The sequence below is a fragment of the Felis catus genome, chromosome A2 (assembly GCF_018350175.1).
Source record: "Felis catus isolate Fca126 chromosome A2, F.catus_Fca126_mat1.0, whole genome shotgun sequence".
NCBI lineage: Eukaryota > Metazoa > Chordata > Mammalia > Carnivora > Felidae > Felis > Felis catus.
The window spans coordinates 98,452,156-98,475,510 of NC_058369.1; the positions used below are offsets into that span (position 1 = coordinate 98,452,156).

At 34.7% G+C, this 23,355-nt stretch overlaps 1 protein-coding gene and 1 long non-coding RNA gene across 23 annotated transcripts in view; one reads left to right on the forward strand and one right to left on the reverse strand.

Moving 5' to 3' along the window:
• Positions 1 to 23,355, forward strand: part of PPP1R9A (protein phosphatase 1 regulatory subunit 9A) — a 323,281-nt gene that overhangs the window by 215,208 nt on the left and 84,718 nt on the right. For 13 of the 22 annotated variants that reach the window (XM_045052398.1, XM_045052388.1, XM_045052389.1 and 10 more), the window contains 3 exons: positions 10,548 to 10,683; positions 14,552 to 14,614; positions 15,639 to 15,704. In XM_045052398.1, coding sequence (XP_044908333.1) covers positions 10,548 to 10,683; positions 14,552 to 14,614; positions 15,639 to 15,704 — 265 coding nt within the window. The remainder of the gene's footprint in view (positions 1 to 10,547; positions 10,684 to 14,551; positions 14,615 to 15,638; positions 15,705 to 23,355) is intronic. The other 9 variants (XM_045052394.1, XM_011280391.4, XM_045052396.1 and 6 more) reach the window with 3 other exon arrangements.
• Positions 13,488 to 23,052, reverse strand: LOC109497458. The gene is made up of 4 exons (XR_002153675.3): positions 21,992 to 23,052; positions 21,809 to 21,899; positions 17,827 to 17,904; positions 13,488 to 14,024 (listed from the first exon to the last, which is right to left on the reverse strand). It is a non-coding gene; the product is annotated as an uncharacterized LOC109497458 (long non-coding RNA).

The window sequence follows — 23,355 nt, forward strand, 5'->3', positions numbered from 1 at the left end:
TTTCTTTATCCATTCATCAGTTGATGGACATTTAGGCTCTTTCCATAATTTGGCTATTGTTGAGAGTGCTGCTATGAACATTGGGGTAAAAGTGGCCCTATGCATCAGTACTCCTGTATCCCTTAGATAAATTCCTAGCAGTGCTATTGCTGGGTCATAGGGTAGGTCTATTTTTAATTTTCTGAGGAACCTCCACACTGCTTTCCAGAGCGGCTGCACCAATTTGCATTCCCACCAACAGTGCAAGAGGGTTCCCGTTTCTCCACATCCTCTCCAGCATCTATAGTCTCCTGATTTGTTCATTTTGGCCACTCTGACTGGCGTGAGGTGATACCTGAGTGTGGTTTTGATTTGTATTTCCCTGATAAGGAGCGACGCTAAACATCTTTTCATGTGCCTGTTGGCCATCCGGATGTCTTCTTTAGAGAAGTGTCTATTCATGTTTTCTGCCCATTTCTTCACTGGGTTATTTGTTTTTCGGGTGTGGAGTTTGGTGAGCTCTTTATAGATTTTGGATACTAGCCCTTTGTCCGATATGTCATTTGCGAATATCTTTTCCCATTCCGTTGGTTGCCTTTTCGTTTTGTTGGTTGTTTCCTTTGCTGTGCATAAGCTTTTTATCTTCATAAGGTCCCAGTAATTCACTTTTGCTTTTAATTCCCTTGCCTTTGGGGATGTGTTGAGTAAGAGATTGCTACGGCTGAGGTCAGAGAGGTCTTTTCCTGCTTTCTCCTCTAAGGTTTTGATGGTTTCCTGTCTCACATTCAGGTCCTTTATCCATTTTGAGTTTATTTTTGTGAATGGTGTGAGAAAGTGGTCTAGTTTCAACCTTCTGCATGTTGCTGTCCAGTTCTCCCAGCACCATTTGTTAAAGAGGCTGTCTTTTTTCCATTGGATGTTCTTTCCTGCTTTGTCAAAGATGAGTTGGCCATACGTTTGTGGGTCTAGTTCTGGGGTTTCTATTCTATTCCATTGGTCTATGTGTCTGTTTTTGTGCCATAAAAAACATCTTTACTTAATTGGTATATCTGAGATTTCCATTTGAAATGCATTAAATCTTGAAATGTTTTGCTTCATTCACATCATTTTAAGATGAGGTTTTTGTTGCCATTATAGCACAAAGAGAAATTGAGAGTGTCCCTTTTTCTCAGAGGCTTGATTTTATAATTGTGCGTAACGGAGTGTCATTTGTAATGGAGGGCAGTGAGGGCACCACCATGTTCATGGGAATTCTCAGTCCTTGTAGATTTTGTGTTTACATTATTACTCCCTTGCAGTCAGACAAGAAGAGCAGCTACTATGTATTTGGGACCATAGATATTATAAGTTCTAAATTATATGTATGTGTGTGTGTGTGTGTGTGTGTATATATATATAATATATATAATACATAATTATAATATATAATATATAATATAAATATAATATAATATGTATTATAAATGTATACCTATAAATATAATATATACTATAAATATACTATAATATATATTATAAATGCATATCTATAAATATATTTTGTAAATGTATATGTACATATAAATATGTGTGTGTGTGTGTGTGTGTGTGTGTGTGTATATATATATATATATATATATATATATATATATATGTATGTAGTCAACAACCACTGGTGATAGAAAGAAGATTAAAAACAGTGGAGATTTCAGGACACCTGGGTGGCTCAGTTGGTTGAGTGTCTAACTTCGGCTCAGGTCATGATCGCTCAGGTCATGATCTCACAGGTCATGAGTTCAAACCCCACATTTGGTTCTGTGCTGACAGCTTGGAGCCTGGAGCCTGCTTCAGGTTCTATGTCTTCTCTTTCTCTGCCCTTCCCCTGCTCACGTTCTGTCTCTCTCTCTCTCAAAAATAAATAAACATAAATAAACAAACAAACAAACATTTAAAACAAATAAAAAAAACAGTGGAGATTTCAAAAAATTGTTTTAAAGGGGACTTTGGCTTAATGAGACATTTTCTGATGCCAATTTTTACAGATTAACACTTAAAATATTTTATTTTAAATTGTTGTATGTGTAAATATTTAAACCTGAAACATCAAAGCTAACTTTAAAATAGAGAAACGTCACTTCTTGAGAAGGTATAACACTTTTAGAACATATTTAAGTTTATACCTATTACGTAGTATATAGTCCTTGAAGTAGCATGGGTTAGGCAATGTTTTTTGTTTTTGTTTTTGTTTTTGTTTTTGTTTTTGTTTTTGTTTTTTAAGAATTCAACTACTTTTGACATTCAACTACTATATTGAAATATAGTGGCAGAAAAAAGTTTTTATAATTAGAACTTGGTTAGATAGAACATTCATTTCAAGAAGTAATGCTTACACTTAAGTTTAAATATTTCAGATCCTGGGGCGCCTGGGTGGCACAGTCGGTTAAGCGTCCGACTTCAGCCAGGTCACGATCTCGCGGCCCATGAGTTCGAGCCCTGCGTCAGGCTCTGGGCTGATGGCTCACAGCCTGGAGCCTGTTTCCGATTCTGTGTCTCCCTCTCTCTCTGCCCCTCCCCCGTTCATGCTCTGTCTCTCTCTGTCCCAAAAATAAATAAACGTTGAAAAAAAAAATTTAAATATTTCAGATCTAGATATTTAAAGGCTAGCTTTTTAAAAAATATATATAATTTATTGTCAAGTTAGCTAATGTACAGTGTATACAGTGTGCTCTAGGCTTCGGCGGTAGATTCCCAGGATTCATCACTTACATACAAGACCCCGTGCTCATCCCAACAAGTGCCTTCCTCAATGCCCATCACCCATTTTCCCCTCTCCCAGCGCCCCCCCAATCAATTCTCAGTTTGTTCTCTGTATTTAAGAGTCTCTTATGGGGGTGCCTGGGTGGCTCAGGCAGTTAAGTGCCCGACTTCAGCTCAGGTCACAATCTCGCGGTCCGTGAGTTTGAGCCCCACGTCAGGCTCTGGGCTGACGGCTCAGAGCCTGGAGCCTGTTTCAGATTCTGTGTCTCCCCCTCTCTCTGCCCCTCCCCCGTTCATGCTCTGTCTCTCTCTGTCTCAAAAATAAATAAAACGTTAAAAAAAAAAAGAGTCTCTTATGGTTTGCCTCCCTCTCTGTTTGAAACTATTTTTTCTCCTTCCCTTTACCCCATGGCATTCTGGTAAGTTTCTCAAGTTCCACATATGAGTGAAAACATATGAAGGAGTGTTGATTTGTAGGGGCACATGTACCCCAACGTTTATAGTAGCACTTTCAACAATAACCAAATTATGAAAAGAGCCCAAATGTCCATCAACTGATGAATGGATAAAGAAGATGTGGTCTATATATACAGTGCAATACTACTTGTCAATGAGAAAGAATGAAATCCTGCCATTTGCAGCAACTTGGATGGAACTGGAGGGTATTGTGCTAAGTGAAATAAGTCAGTCAGAGAAAGGTTTAGCTTTTTTTTTTTTTTTGATGTTTATTTATTTTTGAGAGAGAGAGAGAAAGGTAGAGTGTAAGCAGGCAGGGGCAGAGACAGAGGGAGACACAGAAACTGAAGCAGGCTCTAGGCTCTGAGCTGTCAACACAGAGCCCGACGAAGGGCTTAAACTCACAAACTGCAAGATCATGACCTGAGCCAAAGTCTGGTGCTTAACTGACTAAGCCACACAGGTGCCCCTGAGAAAGGTCTAGCTTTTAAGAGCAAACATTTTCCTAGATGAATTAAAAAAAAAATGTTAATGTTAAATAAAAAGTATTACTATATTAATCCAAATCCTAATATAGAAAGGAGAAATATGTAAGAGTATCCAAGTACAAAAAGAGTCAAAACCTTGGTTGTGTAGGACTTTTGCCTCTAGATAGTAACACAAATCTTAGTGAAAACAATTAAGCCAAGTATTTTCAAAGCTGTCAAGTTCAGAGTAAGGCCATAAAATGTGATCAAACAGAAAAAAATGAGACATTTTCTACAAAAATGTTTAAAAGTATCATGTGACCTTGTGATCCAAGACTCCAGTATAATGAGAAGAGATGTTATGGATCAACTTTTCTTGTTTTTAAAATACATCTTGTAGGTTTTTGTTGTGTGCACGATAAATATTTGTTAAAAATCTTAATGAAAGGATTGATTATATGAACACTAATAACTATATCCTATTATGGCTTTTCATTTTACCGACTTGCTTCATTCTACGTGAAAAATTTTTAAGTTTTGACATCAGCTAAGTGCCATTTTTGACTAGTATATCACTTTTATTGGAATAGCATGTCTGAAAAACAAGACACTCACCACTCATCAGTTTTCAACATAACTTCTCACATCATTTACACTGAACATGTAGGATCTTTATGATTTCAATTCAGCAAATTGTAAATGCAATTTTATAGTTGTTTAGTTTTTGTTTGACAGCTCAGCAGAGAATTCAATAAACTAATCAGATGAAACCTGTGTAATCTCGTCATCTGAACTCTAAGGGACAGTGCATGAACATGGCTTGGTCTGATAATAGATGAAAAGAAAAAGGAAACCTGATTTATCTGTCTTTACCTCTTGTATCTCAGCCTGAGGGGGAGAGGGGGAAGTTCTTACTAAAATAATTCACATCAAAACAACATGATTGTTTGAAACACCAGAAAAAAGCCATGCTGAACACATAAATCCTAATTCTATATTTTAGTTTTAGCCTTTATTTGTCAATTATAACCTTAGTAAATACCCAACTTTTAATTTAAATATCCATTACAGTTTGGCTTCTGTTATCTCATGCTTTATAGCTAAAAATAAAAAGGCCAAACATTTAAGAACATATAGAAAGGTAATTTGAATGTTAAGCAAAGTAAACAAATTTAGATAGTAACAAGAAAAAATACAGATGATTTAACTGGATGATTTGACTACATGCGTGTCATTTCAGTTGGAGACAATGTCTAAAATATAAACCAAAACTGTGCGTAAATATCAGTTGATTTGGTCACATGTTTAGAGGGACTGATTGTTGCTGACTTTATTAATTGTTACATTTTTGAAGACTGAAAATTTTCAATTTAAAGTGAGCATATAATGTATACTTTTATATTTCAGTGGTAACTGAAATTAAGTTTCTCAGAACACACTTTAGTGCAGATATTTTATCTTTACTGTGGTTAATTCTCAAAAAACTACTCTGTTTTCAAATCTAGTGTGATTCAAATAAGAGGTAACTGGGACAGGGTGCACAGATAGTACTTTTAAAGGTGTTCAACTCTATCTAGCTATTAATACATTATCCAGGTAAAAACAACAGTAAACATTTGCTAAATACTCTCTAGGCACCAGGTCCTTAGTTAATCTTTTTATATGTATTACATAATATTTGAGTTACATTCATTTTATTACAATATGGGAACAGAGGATTAGAAATGGTAATACATTCAAGGTCACAGAGCTGGTCATACTGTCATGTTTATGGCTTAGTGAATTTGTCCTATCAAAACCTTCTCTCCCTTTTACAGACACTTTTAACCCCTAAATTAAACCATCACAGCATATCTATAGTGCAAATTCATAATTAAAATAATAACCTTACTTTAAAATTTGCATCTTCTGCCCAATTCTACATGTGCTATATTGTACACACACAGGTACAGGAGTCCATATTTATAAAGACACCTTAAAAACGGACCAAATATTTAAGAACATATAGAAAGGTAATTTGAATGTTACACATTTTCCAAGTGGGAGATTTTATCACTTTCCTCAGAATAGTAATAGTGCCTAACATCCTTTCATGTCTGTACCACATTTTTAAAAAAAGTTTATTTATTGGGCGGCCCGGGTGGCTCAGTTTGTTAAGTGACCAACTTCAGCTCAGGTCATAACCCAGGGGTTCAAGCCCCTCATCGGGCTCTGTGCTGACAGCTCAGAGCCTAAGCCTACTTTGGATTCTCTCTCTCTCTCTCTCTCTCTCTCTCTCTCTCTCTCTCTCTCTGTTTCTCTCTCTGCCCCTCCCCTGCTCATGCTCTGTCTCTCTCAAAAGTAAATAAAACTTTAAAAAACATTTACTTTGAGAGGGAGAGAGAGAGAGCCTGGGGAGGGGCAGAGAGCAAAGAAGAGAGAGAATCCCAAGCAGGCTCCGTGCTGTCATCTAGGAATTCCATGCAGGGCTCTGACTCACAAAATGTGAGATCATGACCTGAGCCAAAACCAAGAGTTGGATGTTTGACTGGCTGAGCCACCCAAGCGCCCCTATACCATCTATTATTCTTTTATTGCTCCTTTAGACACATGGAGTAGATGCCAGTTATCACATGAGGGAAAAATCAGGCACGCAGATTAGTTTAGTTCCACTTCTGGGTGCTTTCACTCTGAACCATACTTATCAAGATGACATTCTTCTACTGCATATATGAATTATAAATTATACTAGATTATAGGTTTTAAAGGTGTGTGTAGCTAAGTGCTATAATGCTACCCCAAATAGCTGCCTGAATGAAGACATGTACTTTAATATAACACTTTAAAAAGTGTATTTCGTGAGATGGACTATTTTATGTACAATTACAAATCACTTTTATTTTTTCAGACTGTAAAGTAATTTTGAATACAGACTAATATTGGGAAAATAGTGAATAATGTTAAATTGTAGGGCAAATTCAGAAAGCCATGCTGTGATTTGAGCAACTATGCCTTCTTGTTTAAAATGCTGGTTTCTTATGTAGTATGGAACAATTCTTATTTCCTCTGAAACATTGATTATGCATATATTTGGGGGGAGAGGTTTTTTGGGTTTTTTTGTTTTAGTTTTAGCATCACAAATAATTCCAGGTTGGAATTAGAGATCATGTTTTGAGGACAGGAAAAAGCTTGCACATTGTATTGGAATTTTGATTTATTATATAATTATATAATTTAATATATATGATATACTCTAATATTGTAATTTGGGCCTTAAAAATAATTTTCTACTTTGAAATTTCTCACCAATGACTCCTTCATTCACCTCTAGAACCATCAGCACTGGTTCCAACTCATTGGCAAGTGAACCAAATCTTATCTATTTCTCTCCCTGAATTGTGATCACAGTAATTTTAAATACTTGCCTTGCAGAGGAAATAAACTCCTGCATTCTTAGGGAAAACTGTTCAACTGAAAGATCGGACAATGTAATTTTCAAATAAGTTTAAAGAGTTGATGACTTAAATGAATGTGAATTCTTATTTACCTTTTACTTTGAGCTTGGCTACTATTTTCCATTAATAGTGTTTGGTACGTTAATTGCTTCCTTCAAGCTCCTGTCAGCTTTCTAGTAGGTAAGTGATACTCCCTCAAACCCCACTTTGGTATGCATTTGAAGAAACATAAAGGGTCAATCTAGGTTTTCCTAAATCTATCATTTGAGGATATGAGTTTATTAATTGCTTAATGTTTATATATCATTTCTGACTTTTAACCAAAAATATAATGAATTCAAGGTAGTCATTATATGTCTAGATTAGTTGGGCATATTAGAGACTTTATGTATCTTCCATCATAGAAACTGAATATCTCCAAAAGAAAGAAAGAAAGAAAGAAAGAAAGAAAGAAAGAAAGAAAGAAGAAATAAAAATGTCTTCATAGTGGGTATGATCTTATATATGGAAAAATTCTAAGGAATCTCTAAAAATCTATGATTAATAAGTGAGTTTAGCAAAGTCACAAAATACAAGGCCAAAATTCAAAAATCAATTTTATCTCCATTCTAGAAACAATCAGAAACAAATTTAAAAATCCATACCACTTACAATAACTTGAAAAAGCATGAATAGAGGTAAATTTAACAAACTATAGCCACAACCTTACACTGAGCACTGGAGCGTATTACTGAAAGAAAGTAAAGAAAACCTAAATAAATACAGACATGCACCATCTTCATGGATCAGCTCAATATTAGGATGTCAGTTTTCCACAAATGGATCTATAGATTCAAAGCAATCCCAAATCAAACATCAGTGGGCTTTTAAAAGAAATTGATAAGCTGACTATAACATTTATATTAAAATGCAGATAACTTATAAGAGTAGTCAAAATAATTTGGGAAAAGATACACAGAGTTGGAAAATTCACACCACCTAGTTTCAAGATTTACTATACAGTAATCGAGGCAGTGTGGTATTGGCACAAGGATAAATACACCAATAGAATAGATTGGAAAAGTCCAAAAATCAGCCCACAGGTATATAGTCAACTGATTTTCAACAAATGTGCTGAAGTAATTCAGTGGCAGTATTGAATAGTTTTTTCAACAAATGGTGTTAAAACAGCTGGTTATCTATTTGGAAAATAATGAAACTCTACCTTTATCAAATATCATGCATGGAAATTAATTTGAAAGATAATAAAGACGTAAGATAAAATCAAAACATTAACACTTCTAGAAGAAAAGAAAAATAGGAAAAATCTTAGCTATCTTAAATGAGGCAAAGATTTCTGAGGAAACAAAAGGGACAAATCTTTTAAAAAATGATAAATTGGACTTCCTTGAAAGACACAATTAAGAAAATTAAGAGGTAAACCACAGATTGGGAGAAGATAGTAAATCAGACAGACAGATATACATGCATTATTTGTATGTATCTATGTGTATTTGTTATTTAGAGTATAGATAGATGAGGATATGCATCCAGAATATATAAGGAACCATTACAGCTCAATAGTAAAAAGCCAGACAAGCAGTTTTTTTTTAATTGGCAAAAGATTTGAAAAGGTATTTCACTGGAAAAGATATATGAATGGTCAATAAGTGCATGAAAAGATACGCACATTATAATTGGTCATCAAAGCATTGGAAATTAAAAACATTATAAGGTTTAAAGTGTAAGGTTAAAAGACGAAACTAAGTGTTGATGAGGATGTAGAGCAACTGTAATTTTCATGCTTTGCTAATAGGAATATAAAATGGTGCCACAACTTCGAAAGCGCATTTAGCTATTTCTTTAAAAGCTGAGCATATACTACCATACAACATTAATTCCACTATTAGTTATTTGTCTAAGGGAAATGAAAATCCATGTCCCCACAAAGGTTGGCACACAAATGTTTACGCTAACTTTGCCCGTAGTATCCAAAATGCAACTCGACTATCCATCAATAGAAGAATAGGTAAGCCAAATGTAGTACATCTGGTACCAGGAATAATAAAAAGGAATGAATTATTGATACTTGAAACAGCATGGATAAGTCTCCAAAACATTATGGGGAGCCAAAGAAGTGAGACACTCTGTGATTCCATTTTTATGAAACTATAGAAAAAACAAATCTAATATGGGCCCAGGGTGAGGAGGATTTACCAGAAAAGGAAATGGGATATTTTAGGTTGATAGACATTTTCTTTATCTTTGTTGATGTGGTGATTACAGTTTTATACGTTGGTCAGACTTATCAAATTGCACATTTAAAATAGATGTATTTTATTATGTTAAATTATAGGATGAATAAGGATGGAAATTAGAGAAGTTACAAATTCTACTTATAGTTGATCCCCTAGGAAAAAAAGCCAAGTGATAAATGAGCACCTGAGAAAGATTTCAGAATCCTGTTTGAAACTACATAAAAATACTGCTATAAAGACAATTACTAACATCTAAGTATAAAAATTTTGACTTTTAGTGCATTTGTACGGAGAATGGTGGTATATTTCATTTAAACTTACGATCAAACATAGCAATCTATTGTAATCAGAGGAAGGCGTCAGTTCTAAGTATAGAAACAAGATTAAACAAAGAGACACATCCAAAATAATGAAATTAAATGATATATAGAAACTAAATCTAAATCATGTGTACTACTCATATATTTTTAGAAAAATAGCCATATATTAGTGTGAAAAGATGTAAAGAAGTGAATATGAATTTGTTGAGCCAGACACATAGTATTGATAAGGATGTATCATAAGTAAGTGTAGTTTGCGATAAGTAAATGACTTCCCTTCTTTTTACTTTATACTTTTTTTCTTACAGTAATTAATATGAACAGATATTTCCTTTGTCCCTTTATTTCTTGAAACCACACCCTTCCTCATAGCGCCTCTTTCTCTAAAAGTGAATTTTCAAATTTATCACCTCTTCTTTAGTTTTTCTTTTCTTTCCCCTTCTTTTTTGTATCTCCAAAGTTATAGTAACTTAGCAAAAGTTAATGCCCCTCTTCACTTACCCACCTAAGGCATGTTTTTGAAGCAGTTTTTGCATTGTAAAGAGGACAGTATTGTGGAAATGATTCTCAAGTCCAATTGTATGGGAAATTATGAGTTTGCTTTCACTTTGTAGGGCATCAAAAATGTATGAAGTACTGTAGAATGGATTACATCTCTTTTGTCTTCTCCCAAAGTAATTTGTTTATTGTCCTTTACCTTTCCCCTTTCTTTTCCTTTGGGTTGTGTCTGGAGTAACCTGTTCAGGTGCTCAGCGAACCTCCCCTTCCCGCCCAGGCATACCATTTAGAGTGCGTTGTGATATTATGTTCTTGAGCCTTGATGGACCATGATGAACTATCAAGCTTAGTTCCTTTTTCTTAGCGCTCCTTTCTGCCTGGAGAGTCTTACTGTATTAGTCTCCTTTCACCTTCCTACAGATTTGTTATTGGGCGAGAAAAGCCAGGACAAGTGAGTGAGGTTGCCCAGTTGATAAGCCAGACGCTGGAACAAGAAAGGCGCCAGAGAGAGCTGCTGGAACAGCACTATGCTCAGTACGATGCCGACGATGATGAGGTAAGCGGCGCTTGCAAACATCCTTCCTGCCTTTCTTCCCACCGTGTTCCTACTTTACAAAACTCTTTTCCTGGAAAAAGTAGGATAGGTTCTTTGCAGTTTCTCAAGGAGAACGTGTCTACATTCAACTCCACAGAAAATAAATATTACTTACATTTGTTATTAACTGATGAATCAAGTAATGGTATCCTGTTTACAGCATGAAGACTTTGGAGTCAAGGAAGTCCTCTTTGTGCTATTAAAAGAAATTCACTGAAACAAAAAAGAGCGAAAAAACCAAGATGCAAATGGTAGCTGTCTTTATTGTTGGAATTTGGTGATGTTCTCTCTCTGCTTTGTATTTTTTTGATTTCCCCCCCAATTTTCTACAGTGAGCTTGTAATGCTTTTTGAAAAAAAAATGAGTAAACATTTTGATTGAAAAAAGACACACGCATACATACACAAACATACACAGGAAAGTACTCAAAAATGCTGAGTGTTTTCAGGTTTCTTTTTTCCAGGAGAAGAAAGGTCTTTGGATCTGCTCATTGTGATTTGTGCTAACATAATGCAGAACAAAGCCTTTCCATCAGCATATATTCCTTAGAGTAGATACATATTGGAATAATTTTGCATCCTGCTCTCTGTAGAAGATCAAGTAAATGAATAGAAGCTAACCCCCAAGTGAAAATGGCTCTCTGGAACCCTTGTGCGTTATAATGTAATACAGATGCTGGTCTATTTCTAATGTAAATGCCAAATGTACATTGATATAATAGGACAACATGCTTTATTATAAACATGTTTAAACATGCATGTGTTTCATATTGGCATGTCAAAAAAAATCCATCAATAATTTAATCATAGTATTTCATACTCCATAAACATAGTAAATATTCAGGTAAAACATATATTATTTATACCAGCTGATGTAAGGACAGTGCAACTTCTTATATTCAACCTCTGCTCATCTGAATATATTCTTTTTCCAGAGCTTTTTTTTTTTTTTTTTTTTTTTTTTGGTTTCTAGCCAGGACATAGTGAAGATTAATAAACAGACATTGAAATTTTACGTATTTTTAGTCTGGAATGTTTTAACCCAAATGTGTATTAGTTTTTTATGTGATTGTAATCTAATGAGGATGTATTCTCCATTTATTATAGTAGAAAAGTAAAAGTGGTGCATCAGTTAACTTTTGACCAAAGAATAAACATTACAAAGTCTTGTGAATGAATTAGTCTCTTAGAATCTTATATAGTTGATTTAACTTTTCACTTTCAGAGTGCATTTGAAATGGCAAGTATTTTTTTTTATTCTGAGATATTACATATGAAAATGTTATTTTGGATTTAAAAATTAAAAAGCAAAAAAACCAATTTTGTCAGATATTTAAATTTTCATCTTACCTATTAGTCTTCAGTTCTCTGTGCTAGTGTTTTGTGTTTTATCAGAGACACTGATTTGGTTTGGCTGCAAGCCTGTTTTAGGATTGTAGAATCATTCTCTGCAGGTTTGGTTTTTACCTGCTCATTCTGCTAGAAAGAATTTGGAGGTGAGGTTCGGGGCAGTTCTGATGACATCAAGTGGGGGAAGACGAGGAAGCCAGGCTTCCCAGGCTGTGGGCCTCAGTATCTTTGGCTTTAAGAGATTGGGCTAAAATTCTGAATTCTTTCTAGCTTTTACTGGTCCATGAATCTGTGAAATAAAACATCAAGTCTAACAAGGAAAGAGGTAAAATAAGATAGCTCTTTAAGGCTCTCCTAGTGAAAATTTTAGATCATGTGCTACATATTACATACTTCCAGTTATTTTGAGGAACTGATTCCATTCAGCCCCAAAAGTTTTCAACTCAGGCCCCTAAAGCTGTTTGCTTGATGTTAGATTTTCTCCAATTTGAGTAAATGCAAAATGAGTGTTTGTTACTCAACTTTTATACCTAAGAGCACATCATAAAGATTTTTTTTTTTGTTTGCCTAGTTTTTTTTTTAAAGAAAGCAAAGTTGATTGTCACCTGAGCAGGTATTTTTCAGGACTAAGGAAGGTAAATAAATATTCAGTGCCTGGCACTTTGCAAGGTGCATTTCCCTGGATGATTTCATATAATCTTTACAGCACACAGAAGAGACTTTTTTTTTCTAAAAATGAGGCAAACAAAGCAAATGAGGCTTTTTCTAGTCATACAGCCAGTAGTTGGCAGATTTAGTATGGGAATAGAGTCTTCCTGTCTCCAAAGTTGGGACTTTTTACAACACTTTGCTGTTTTTGAATGGAGTGGGCTGATGGGTCTGTCTTTGTTCAGGCACACACAGAATAACTGGGGAACAAGAGATGTTGGAAAGAGGATTCCTGTTTCGAGTGATGGAGTTTCTTGTAATACTTAGGTTATGTGATTCTTTATTCTGTATTTCTAATAATGGGGGAATCAAGTGCTTGGAGAATTAATCTTATTCTAGGTAGATAATCCCTAAGTATCCTGTGAAGACAGGACTTTAGAGAAGAATAATTGAGTATATGATTTTGTTTTTTAAATTAGAGTTTAGCTCTAGGTTAAACTTTTTCTTTTGTCTTCAAGTTGTAGAAATAGAAATCAGATGCTTGCTACTATGTTATTCCAAGTAACCTTCACTTTACTGAAAAGGTCAAGGAGTCTTTTTCTTTGTCTCTTTCTCATGCTCCTCTCTGACTTATAATTCTCCCTTTCTTGTGTGTGGCCAAAACATGCTCAGTTAAACCAACTGTTAATTTTCTGTGCATAGGAGAAATGAAGCTGTACAAATAATGAAAATCCACTCTTGCGTAAATATTTTATCTCCTTGATTTAATTTTTTTACTAATAGTACCAAATAGTGTTAATGTTAAATCAATTTAAGTGGTATGCCCCTATTTTTTACTTACTCTCTCCCTCTTTGTTAATGAAAAGTAAAAATGGCCAACAGACATAATGAAGGTGAGAAGGACCAATATTGGTTATCCAGTGGGTAAATGGTCCTTGAATAACTGAGTTAATTTTATATGTAATTGAACAATGTATTGATTTACACATCATTGTTAATTCTGAATTGTGTAATCAATCACTTGGCTTCTCACTTTTCTTATCATTTATGGAATCATCTTGTGATTTCAAAGTTAGAATCATTTTTATTTCACAATATCCCCTGTGACATTCCCTGGGCCAGCCAGGAAAACCTCTAATTAAATGCAGGACAACCGAGTTCATCCAACTAATTTCCAGAGCCAGCGCTTAGATCAGCATTGTCTACTGAAGGATAGATAGCTTCTGGTTTGGGTCAAATCATCCAAGGTTGATTCTAACTTGGAACTTGTCACATTGACAGAGGGGAGTTGCTTGCTTGAATTGCCTGTGGGGAAAACATTGCAGTGTGAGAAATATATCCTGAAATTGTAAAAGTACAGTAGTTCTCTATCAAAACCATATTTAGGATTAAGAATACCTCATCATGTATAGTGTGTGCTTGCATATAGCTGTTTTAATGCTTTAGGAAATTATAAGTGGTAATTCAGCAGAATTCAAAATTTATAGATAATTCCCAAACTTTATTGAAATCTCTGCTCTTTATGATTTTTTCCCGAATATTTAAACCAGAAGAGTTTAAAGTAAGCAAACAACCAAATCAATTTTAATTTACATTCCTGTTTCTGGTTACTCTCTGTTAAACATTGTGATAAAAAAAATAAATAAATAAAAAGGGCTCTGCCCAAAGCCTGAAGAGTAAAGGGCAGGATCCTGTAAAGAAGAGGAAGATTAAATCTGAATAATTGAAATATAGATCTGAATATATCTGTAATTAGCAACTGCATTTCTGAATAATAGAATTATTGTTCATTTCTTTTTCTTTCTTTCTTTCTTTCTTTAACAATCTGGAAGGTAACGATGGAGGATTTCAGTAAGCCCCTCACACAGTCAGCACTATCCCACGAAATTCTGGGGGTATGGTAAATTTTTCAACTAGATTTTAATTTTCAATAACAAATTTAATCTCCTGTCATACTCCACAACTATCAATGTCTAGCCTTTCAATGGTGGGATGATGTAATTTTGATATATGTTTTGTGTAACATGGGTCATGTATGTAAATTGTAGGTAGATGTTTCTATCCAAGATCACTATGCAATGTGAAATACAGTTGGGCTCAGACTAGAAATGAAGTATGAACTGGTGCTGTACCACTTTTTTGAATTAAGGAATACATATGGTCGTTCACATTCAAATAAACTATTTTACATGCACTTTGCAATTATATGATTATTTTGGTTTGCTTCTTTAAATATACTCTTAAAATATTATGTTTATTACATTTTAAAATCTTAGATTATAGGTGTTATTTCAGAGTCTCTTCGGGCAGTAGTTTATAACAAGGTTAATCATCACTCTAGAAACCGAGGCTCCTTCTCTTAAAGCATAATTTAATCTCGCTTCCATAATTTTTTTCATTACTGGAATTAATATCATTATAACTATATCATGAGAACAGTAGTTTAGTTTTTAGAACCTTTTAAAGTACTGAATATGATTTAGAGCAGCTGCCTACATGGATATGCATTTTTATTGCTTGTGTTAACATTAATAACATTAATAATTAGAGACAGAAATATAGTAGAAGCTATGGTTTGCATAAGTGTTGAATGATTTATAAGAATATAATTTTTAGGTGAAAAGTATTACAGGGATAACATTAAATTTGACTCCTGCCGTTTGCTGTTCCTGGTTGGAAACAGCTTATGTTGTGTGAAAAAGAGATTGCAGTTACTGTGGATGGCCTTTTAATAATGTGGATTGAGTTTATACTGTTCTTAATGTTGAGAACCTATGAGTGGGGGGCATTCTCTCAGTTCTCAAACGTTTGTGTTATAGCAGGCACCAGAACTTCAGTGTTTTTTCTGTCCTTTATCATTAGGCTGCTCTCTTTAATAGGGAAAAAGCCTTCTTTAATTTTTGTTGTCAACTGTTTTAGAACACTGTGGCTGAATTGCAAGGAGTGTCTGGCAACTGCAATAACAATAACAACTATTTCCTTAAGGTTTGTTTTTTTTTTGGTGGAAAATAATGCTTATCTGTACTTTTCTGCTTCCTGTGTGAAATTAAATATTCTATGTGTCTTATTAACTAGCTGTGTGCTCAAAAGAACTCTAGAGCCGCGTGTTTTCTATGTTGAATGATAGTTGGAGAAATTATCATTTGAAAAATAATATTTAATTCTGAAATATAGCACATATTACAGGTACAGGTTCTGCAAGTTGGACTCAATCCTTAACATTTAACCATGGATGTTTTTAACCCTTAACACTTTAAGTATTTTGTAATTTATATTAAAGGGGAAGAAAAAGATACCCAATCACAAGGCTGTATAATGTTTATACAATACAGTGTTTTTAAATCCAATGTTGTTATTTTAGAAAATAATCTTTGGATATAGAGTTTTTAATTTTTCAAAAAACTAAATGCACAGTATCTTTAAATTATACAAGTACTTATTTGCATGATTTACACAGTGGACATAGGAAAATGTCTAAAAACGTATTACACTTCAAGTGACAAAATAATTCTCACTATCTTTAGCTGCTAGTAACAGAAATGGGAGAGCTTAAAAATGGAAGTCAAATATGTTTAAAGTGGAGATTGGATTATGGTGATAAGAGGAGCCTGAAGAATAGGAGAAATATAAGACCTTTTTAACAACTTGTTTATAGACTCCAATTTGGATCTTTAAAACCATTAAATTTAATTACACCCTTTAGTTTGTGATCCCCAAATCTACAGTACTGGTCGTTGTCATTGAAACCTAGAATCATAAGATGCTTGGAAAACATTTAGATGAAGATTGTATCCATGCTTGATCTAGCCTAAGCAGTGTAAACGTATACACACACACACACACCATCTCCTGGAGTTAGACATCCTCCTATACTTGAAAGATCTTCTTTAGAAATATATTCTTTGTATGTGAAAAAATTATTATTTGTAATATTGAGCACAGACAGGAAGATGGATAGTGTCAAGGGAAGATAGAGGTTAAAATAGAAACCTTTGCCTAAATATTGTCATCTTTTTTGTAGCTTATTTTCTTTATTTTATCATAATGCAAGTGATTTGAATATCTTCATGTTATTTTCTTTCCAACTATCACATTGTGATGATATTTATTCATGAGTGAGTTACAAAATACTAAATAAACTCTATCAAATTTTCTATGCCCTTAAATTCCTCTGAGAATATAGACTTTGTACATCCTAGAAATCATGCTAGAACAATTCTATAGTACAATGACGAACAGGCTTTGCAGTGTTAGAGATGTCACAGAAATAACAGGAATGACAATATTTTTCCAACTTTAAGAATATTTGTAAGTTGAATATAGTTTTATACCAAAAAGTTATAGGATATAAAAAGGCACCACTGGAGATGGGCCTTATCAGCCTTACTGTCCAGTGGGCCCGAGGGATCCTGTGGCTTCGCCATGCCTCTGCTCCTTCTCTCTTCTCTTCCTAGAATGCCATTCCCTGCACTCATTCTTGGTTGCCCTTGTATGCCCGGTGATCCTGTTTACTTTTCAGGGCTCAGTTTAGGTTTCATGTGTCTTCTCTACAAAGCCTTCTTAGACTGTCTCAGCTGGGCTGGGGCCCCTTTTCTGTATGAGTCAATAGTACTGCACATCTCTCTCTACCATTATTTACCCATAAATATTCCCCACTAGTTTATAATCTCTTCAGTGACAGGTTTCAGTAGCTGGTTGATTTTTAATACATACCAGCCTGAGCCTAGCGCTGGGCAGATTAGAGGAAGCCAAGAAATTGAACTGAATTGAATCACTCAAAGAACGTTAAGATGAAAATTGGAGAACAGAGTTAAATGAGGAGAATAAAATTTAGTTAGGAGCATAATCTGAAATAAGGAGGCAAGACTGGCGTAGAGTACATGGGAAAAGGATTGTCAAACCTGGTAAGACTAGAGATTAGAGATAGGGACTGAGGAATAATCTGTGCTTGTCCTTTGGTATTTGGGATTTAGCACCTTTCTGTGGGATTTTACCTCCACATTTTAATTGTTTTGAAAGAACGTGAATTTGCAAGAAGACCTTGTCTCTATCACACTGCACCAAAATTGTTTGCACATAAAACCAGAAAAAAAATGAATATACATACTTCATTCCTTGAAAATCTTTGGACTTCAGCAATAAGAATTTGGTCACTGACATTGACATGACTTCTTTTTAGTCATAACTGCGTAAACATACAATAGAAACAGAGTAGTTGAAATGGCCTAAGTGATGTCAAGATCAATATTGCATAGATAGCCATCTTCTCTTATTTTGCCCAATAGCCATCAATCATAGAAATCTCTTTTCTTCAGCAGTAAGAACTAAATGGTGACCTGACCAAAGACCAGTGTTTCAAAGCAGCTTTATTATGGAGGTTTAGTAGGTCTGATAAGTATTACATTTATTTTAAGCTGATACTGATGCTTGTAAGGGTAGTGGTAAAAACTCTTAATGGATTTCTGAAATTCCAGGTCTTAAAGAGATTAAAAAATTATCTTATTGACATAAAATTGACAGAGTAAAATGTTTGGATCTTTAGAATATAATTCGACTTTTTATCATTATATATTCATATTTCATATATTAGCGTCAGTGTTAATGAGGGATAATTTATATACAATAAAATGCACCAATTGTAAATGTATTTATGTAGATAGACAGTTTCATGAATAACCACCACCACAATCAAGATACAGAACATTTTCATGACCTCAAATAATTTTCTTATAGAACTTTGCAGTTACTCTCAGCCCAAACCAAATATCTATCTGTTTTCTAACATTATAGATTAATTTTGTCAATCCTAGAATGTCATTTGAACAGAATCATAAAGTACACACTTCTCAATATCTGGCTTCTTTCATTTTCATAATGTTATATTTATTGTAAGTATTCTGCATATTATGATGAGACTGTAATTGATACTGCTTTGAGTTACAGTAGACAAAGCCCAGGGCCTACCCAAAGTGGGATGTCTAATTGGAAACCCCCATAGTGAAGCTTGAGTCCCATGGGCTACACTACTATATAAGATGAAAATAAAATCTAAACTCCACTATGTGAGAAACTGCCTTGTTAAACCTTGGTGCTGGACAGAAGGGAAGAAAAAATTTTTCCTGAGACATGTTGATCACAGCAATCTGAATTTATGCTACCTTTAAGAGAAAAAAAAATACCCTTTATCGAGTATTCATCTTCAATCAAAGCCTAAATGTTAAAGTTTCAAAAAAATGAGCTTACAGTTTCAAAGTACAAATCACCATGAGTAACAGACAACAGAAGAGGGTGGATGCAGAGAGGAAGTAAAAAGGGAAGGGAGAAAAAAGGAGAAAGGAAAAAAGATAAGATCCCAATTATTTTATCAATTATACCAAACTGGAACCGGTGTCTCCAGTCCTGTATAACTTCTTCCAGAGGACAAAAGTGAAAGTAGAACAACTCTGATACTAGGAATATAGTAAAACCTTGAGGGTGTGAGATGTATGAGGTAATGAGGTATAACCTTGGTACCAAACCATATGATGATGATAAAGAAGGCTTACAGGCCTATCCTATTCATAAAACAATGCAAAAAGAAAAAGCCTAAATAAGATATTAACAAATCATATCCAAGAACATTTAAAAGAGAGATTATGGTGACATAGAGTTTAGCCAGTAATACAAGTATGGTTTCATATTTGAACATCAATCACTACTTGCATTTGACATCATACTAGAAGGCGAGAAGTAAAAGAAATACATTGGAAAAAAAGAAATACATTGGAGAAGAAAAAATAAAACTTTTTTTAAGTTTTATTAATTTATTTTTTGAGAGAGAGAGAGAGACAGTGTGAGTGGGGGAGGGGTAGAGAGAGAGGGAGACAGAGAATCCCAAGCAGGCTTCGTGCTGCCAATGCAGAGCCCAATGTTTGGCTCAAACCCACGAAGCCACGAGATCATGACCTGAGCCGAAACGAAGAGTCTGACACTTAACCAACTGAGCCACCCAGGTTGCCCCAAGAAATGAAACTGTTATTATTGCAGGTGATGTGATTATCTATTTGGAAAACCTCAAATATACCTAAAGATCAATTACTAAAATTATAAGATTTTAGCAAATTTGCTGGGCATATAATTAATATAAAATATAGCATGTATTTCAATGTGTCTACAGAGAGAGGATATAACTTATAAATTATTAATTCCTTTGGTAAAAGGCAAGACCTTGCCTAATAAAACATAGGCAAGACCCTCAGGGAAAGAATTTTATTGAAATATATTAAAGAAGGCTTATATGAAAGGGAAAAGAAGCCTTATTCATGGATTAGAAGACTCAGTAGTTTAATTGAGTCAATTTTCTCTAAGTAGATTTATACATTCAATGCAATGCCAGTGAAAAGAATTGTAAAGAATTTAAAAATAGAATTTGGTAAGCTATTGCTACAATCCATAGGAAATCCGAACAATGCACCAGGAAAAAAAAGTAACATTTCACATGCCTTAGAAGAGAGATATTTATTACTAAGCTGTAGAAATTTAGTCCCTGGAGCAAAAGAAGGAACAAGTTGGTCAAGGAGTCCGGAAGCAGTCCCTCACATACATGAAAATTGGATTAGTCATGCAGATCACACTCCAGGTGAGCTGGGGAATGTTAGGCTTCTTAGTGAAGAGAAAACAGTGTAGTTGCAATCCCCAGTCTCAGTCTGTATCTAAAAATTCACTCCAGGTGGATCAACTATTTAGATGCAAAAAGAAAATTTAGAAGACACTGTGGAAGACTATCTTTATGACCTCACTGTAAGAAATGTTTCTACACAAAACACCTAAGAAAGCAAAACTATAAAGGAAAGGATTGAGAAAATTGTATTAAAATTAAGAACTTCTGTTCATCAGAAGAATACCTTTATGAAAGCCAAAAGGCAGACCAGAGGCTGGAAGAAAATGTTTGAAAAATAAATAACTGAAAGAGAGTCATATAAAAAGTACTTCTGTGAGCCAATAAGAAAAGAATAGCATTGGCTTTAATGATCATGTCATAGAAGAGGAAACCTCAGTGGCCAATGAACATATGAAAAGATGCCTGAACATATTAGCAATCAGGATGTAAAAATTAAAAACCAAAAATGAAATACCATTTGATAGCTACTGAATTGATTTAAATGGAATATTTTAAGTTTTGGTGAGGATGTGGAGTAAAAGGAACTTTTATTCTCTGCACACAGGAATATTCATCGGCCCGTCCACAATGAAAAACAATTTGACATTATCTAGTAAGGTTGACTTCTTCTAAACACTTAGTAAAAGTCTTACATACATGAACTGTAAGAATTGTTCTAATACTTTTCTTATAAGAGAAAAAAAATTGGACACAACTGCTATCTCTACCAACAAGAGAATGGGCAAAAATACTGTGGTGTATTCTTACAGTGGAATGATGTACAGAAGTGGTTTCAGCAATCCCATGGCAACTGGTAGAATCTCAGGGACATACCATTCAACATAAAAAAGGCACAGAAGAATACAATAGAATTCCACTTATATGAAGTTTAGAACCATTAAAAACAAATGATACATTGTTTTGCTATACATAAATATGATAAAACTGAAGAAAAACCAAGAATGATAAAATCCAGCAGGATTACTTTGAAGGGCAAGCAACTAAAACAGGAAAGCACACACAAGAGGACTCTACAATGTGGTGATACTGCTCCTTTTCTTGTACTGGGTTGTTCATTGGTAGTGGTTTTATCTTTATTCATATACTGTCTATATGTTTTGTAAATATTCTGTCAACTCAATATTTAATGAAAAATTAATATCTGCCATGGACAGTTCTTACATTTAGCCGCTATATGGATACAAAATGACTCCGACCTAGTTCCTGCTCCCCAGCATTTACAAAATGACCCTACAACTCTGTCTCAAACTTGCCTCAATGTGACAATCTCATGGTACTTCTTTAAAATTACACATTTCCCCACCCAGCCTCAGACCTAGTGAAACAGAATATGCATTGTAGCAGGCCTCGGATTATGGGCGTTTGTGGGAAGGAGTTAGCTGCGATCATAGCTGGAGTTGTCCAGCCTAAAGATGCCAGGAAAACTGACCTTTGAGTCCTGGTGCTGCAGGACTTTGTCAGAAAGAATTGCTGCCACGAACCACCAGACAGCCGTGAGGAAAGGAGTAGACTTATTCTCTCTGAAAGGAAATTGTAAAATCGAGATAGTGTTTATCATCAATTCATAGATAATCCATAGAAGTACCATCAATGATGTTTGTATTGATTTTACCTTTTCATTTCTATAACTTCTGGTTAGCATTTTTGCAATCATATGCATCACTTTGTATTTTCCAAGATTCAATTAGTTGTAGAATTATAGAATTATTAAAGTAATCGTATAACATGTGCCACTTTGGTTCCTGTAGTTGTTCTCTTCTGCAGATTATAAATTCAGGGAAATACAAATCTCTCTGTCCCTTCCCACAGTTCTGCTGGCATCAGAATAAGCGCTTCATTGTTTCCTTGGCAAGTAAAATGAAACTCAAGGAAGGCTGCCAATTTGAAATTGCAGTGTGACATTTGAATTACAGAGGTCTACTTTGGTCTGTTGACTGTTTAATTCTGGATCTCAGTGGGAAAAATAGGAATCTTTCGTTCCCTCCTCATATAGAATATATTTATCAGGAACTTAAAGACAGTGGCATTATATATTAGTGAGTAGGTAGCATTTGTGAAGAGGAATTGAATTAGGAATATTGACTCATGGAAAAATATAGTTTACACTCCCAAGAAGCTCACTATTTTGTTTTGGAAACAGTAAATATATATGGTAAAGAATTTAAAGCACTTTCAAGGCAACCTGTCAAAAGGCTAGATAAGCATAGTGTAAAAGAATCATCACCGTGAAGGATGTACAAAATAAAAGTATGAATTTAGATTTGTGGTGTTAATTTTTATTTGCAAGAAGTTTTTTGTGGTTTTTGTTTGTTTTCTGTAACCTAGAAGTTGGGTCAATATTGGATATGTTCAAGAAGTAAAAAGACCAGTTTACCTGCAGGCAGAGTATGTGGAAAGGAATACTAGTTGGACCGTCTTTGAAAAGGCAAATTGGACAATATTTTAGGGACTTTAAAAATCAGCTGAATTTCTAGACTTTTTTTCCCATTAATAATTGGGAAACAATTCTCCATGAGACCTTCATATTTCTGAGGCACTGACTGCCCTTTGTTCTGGACTATCCAGTGTTTGTGTAGTGAACAGTCTTAGAAGGTACAGGTAGTCTTCTCCCCTGGAGCAAGGGTGGTAACGTTGCCTGTTATAAAAGATGCAGCTTACCTAGCTCAGGGTTCTTCTCCACACACGCCTGCTTATGCAGGTATCATCCAGCCTTCTTCTCAGCACTCTTCGGAAATTGGGGTTTGAGGAATCAGCACAAAAATATGTCTGTGTCAACTAGTACAAAGACCTATTCTGGGTTAGAAGAACATTCTGACCTTGGTCGGACCACAGTCCTAGAGAAACACACTGACATCTAGCTTGAAAGGAAGGGATTTTCAATTGTCACGCTCAGGAGCCTGGGAAATCCTTAGAGCTTTAGTGAGTTCAGTGTGGAGGTTATGAAGCAAGGCATATTATGCTAATTACGGAGAAATA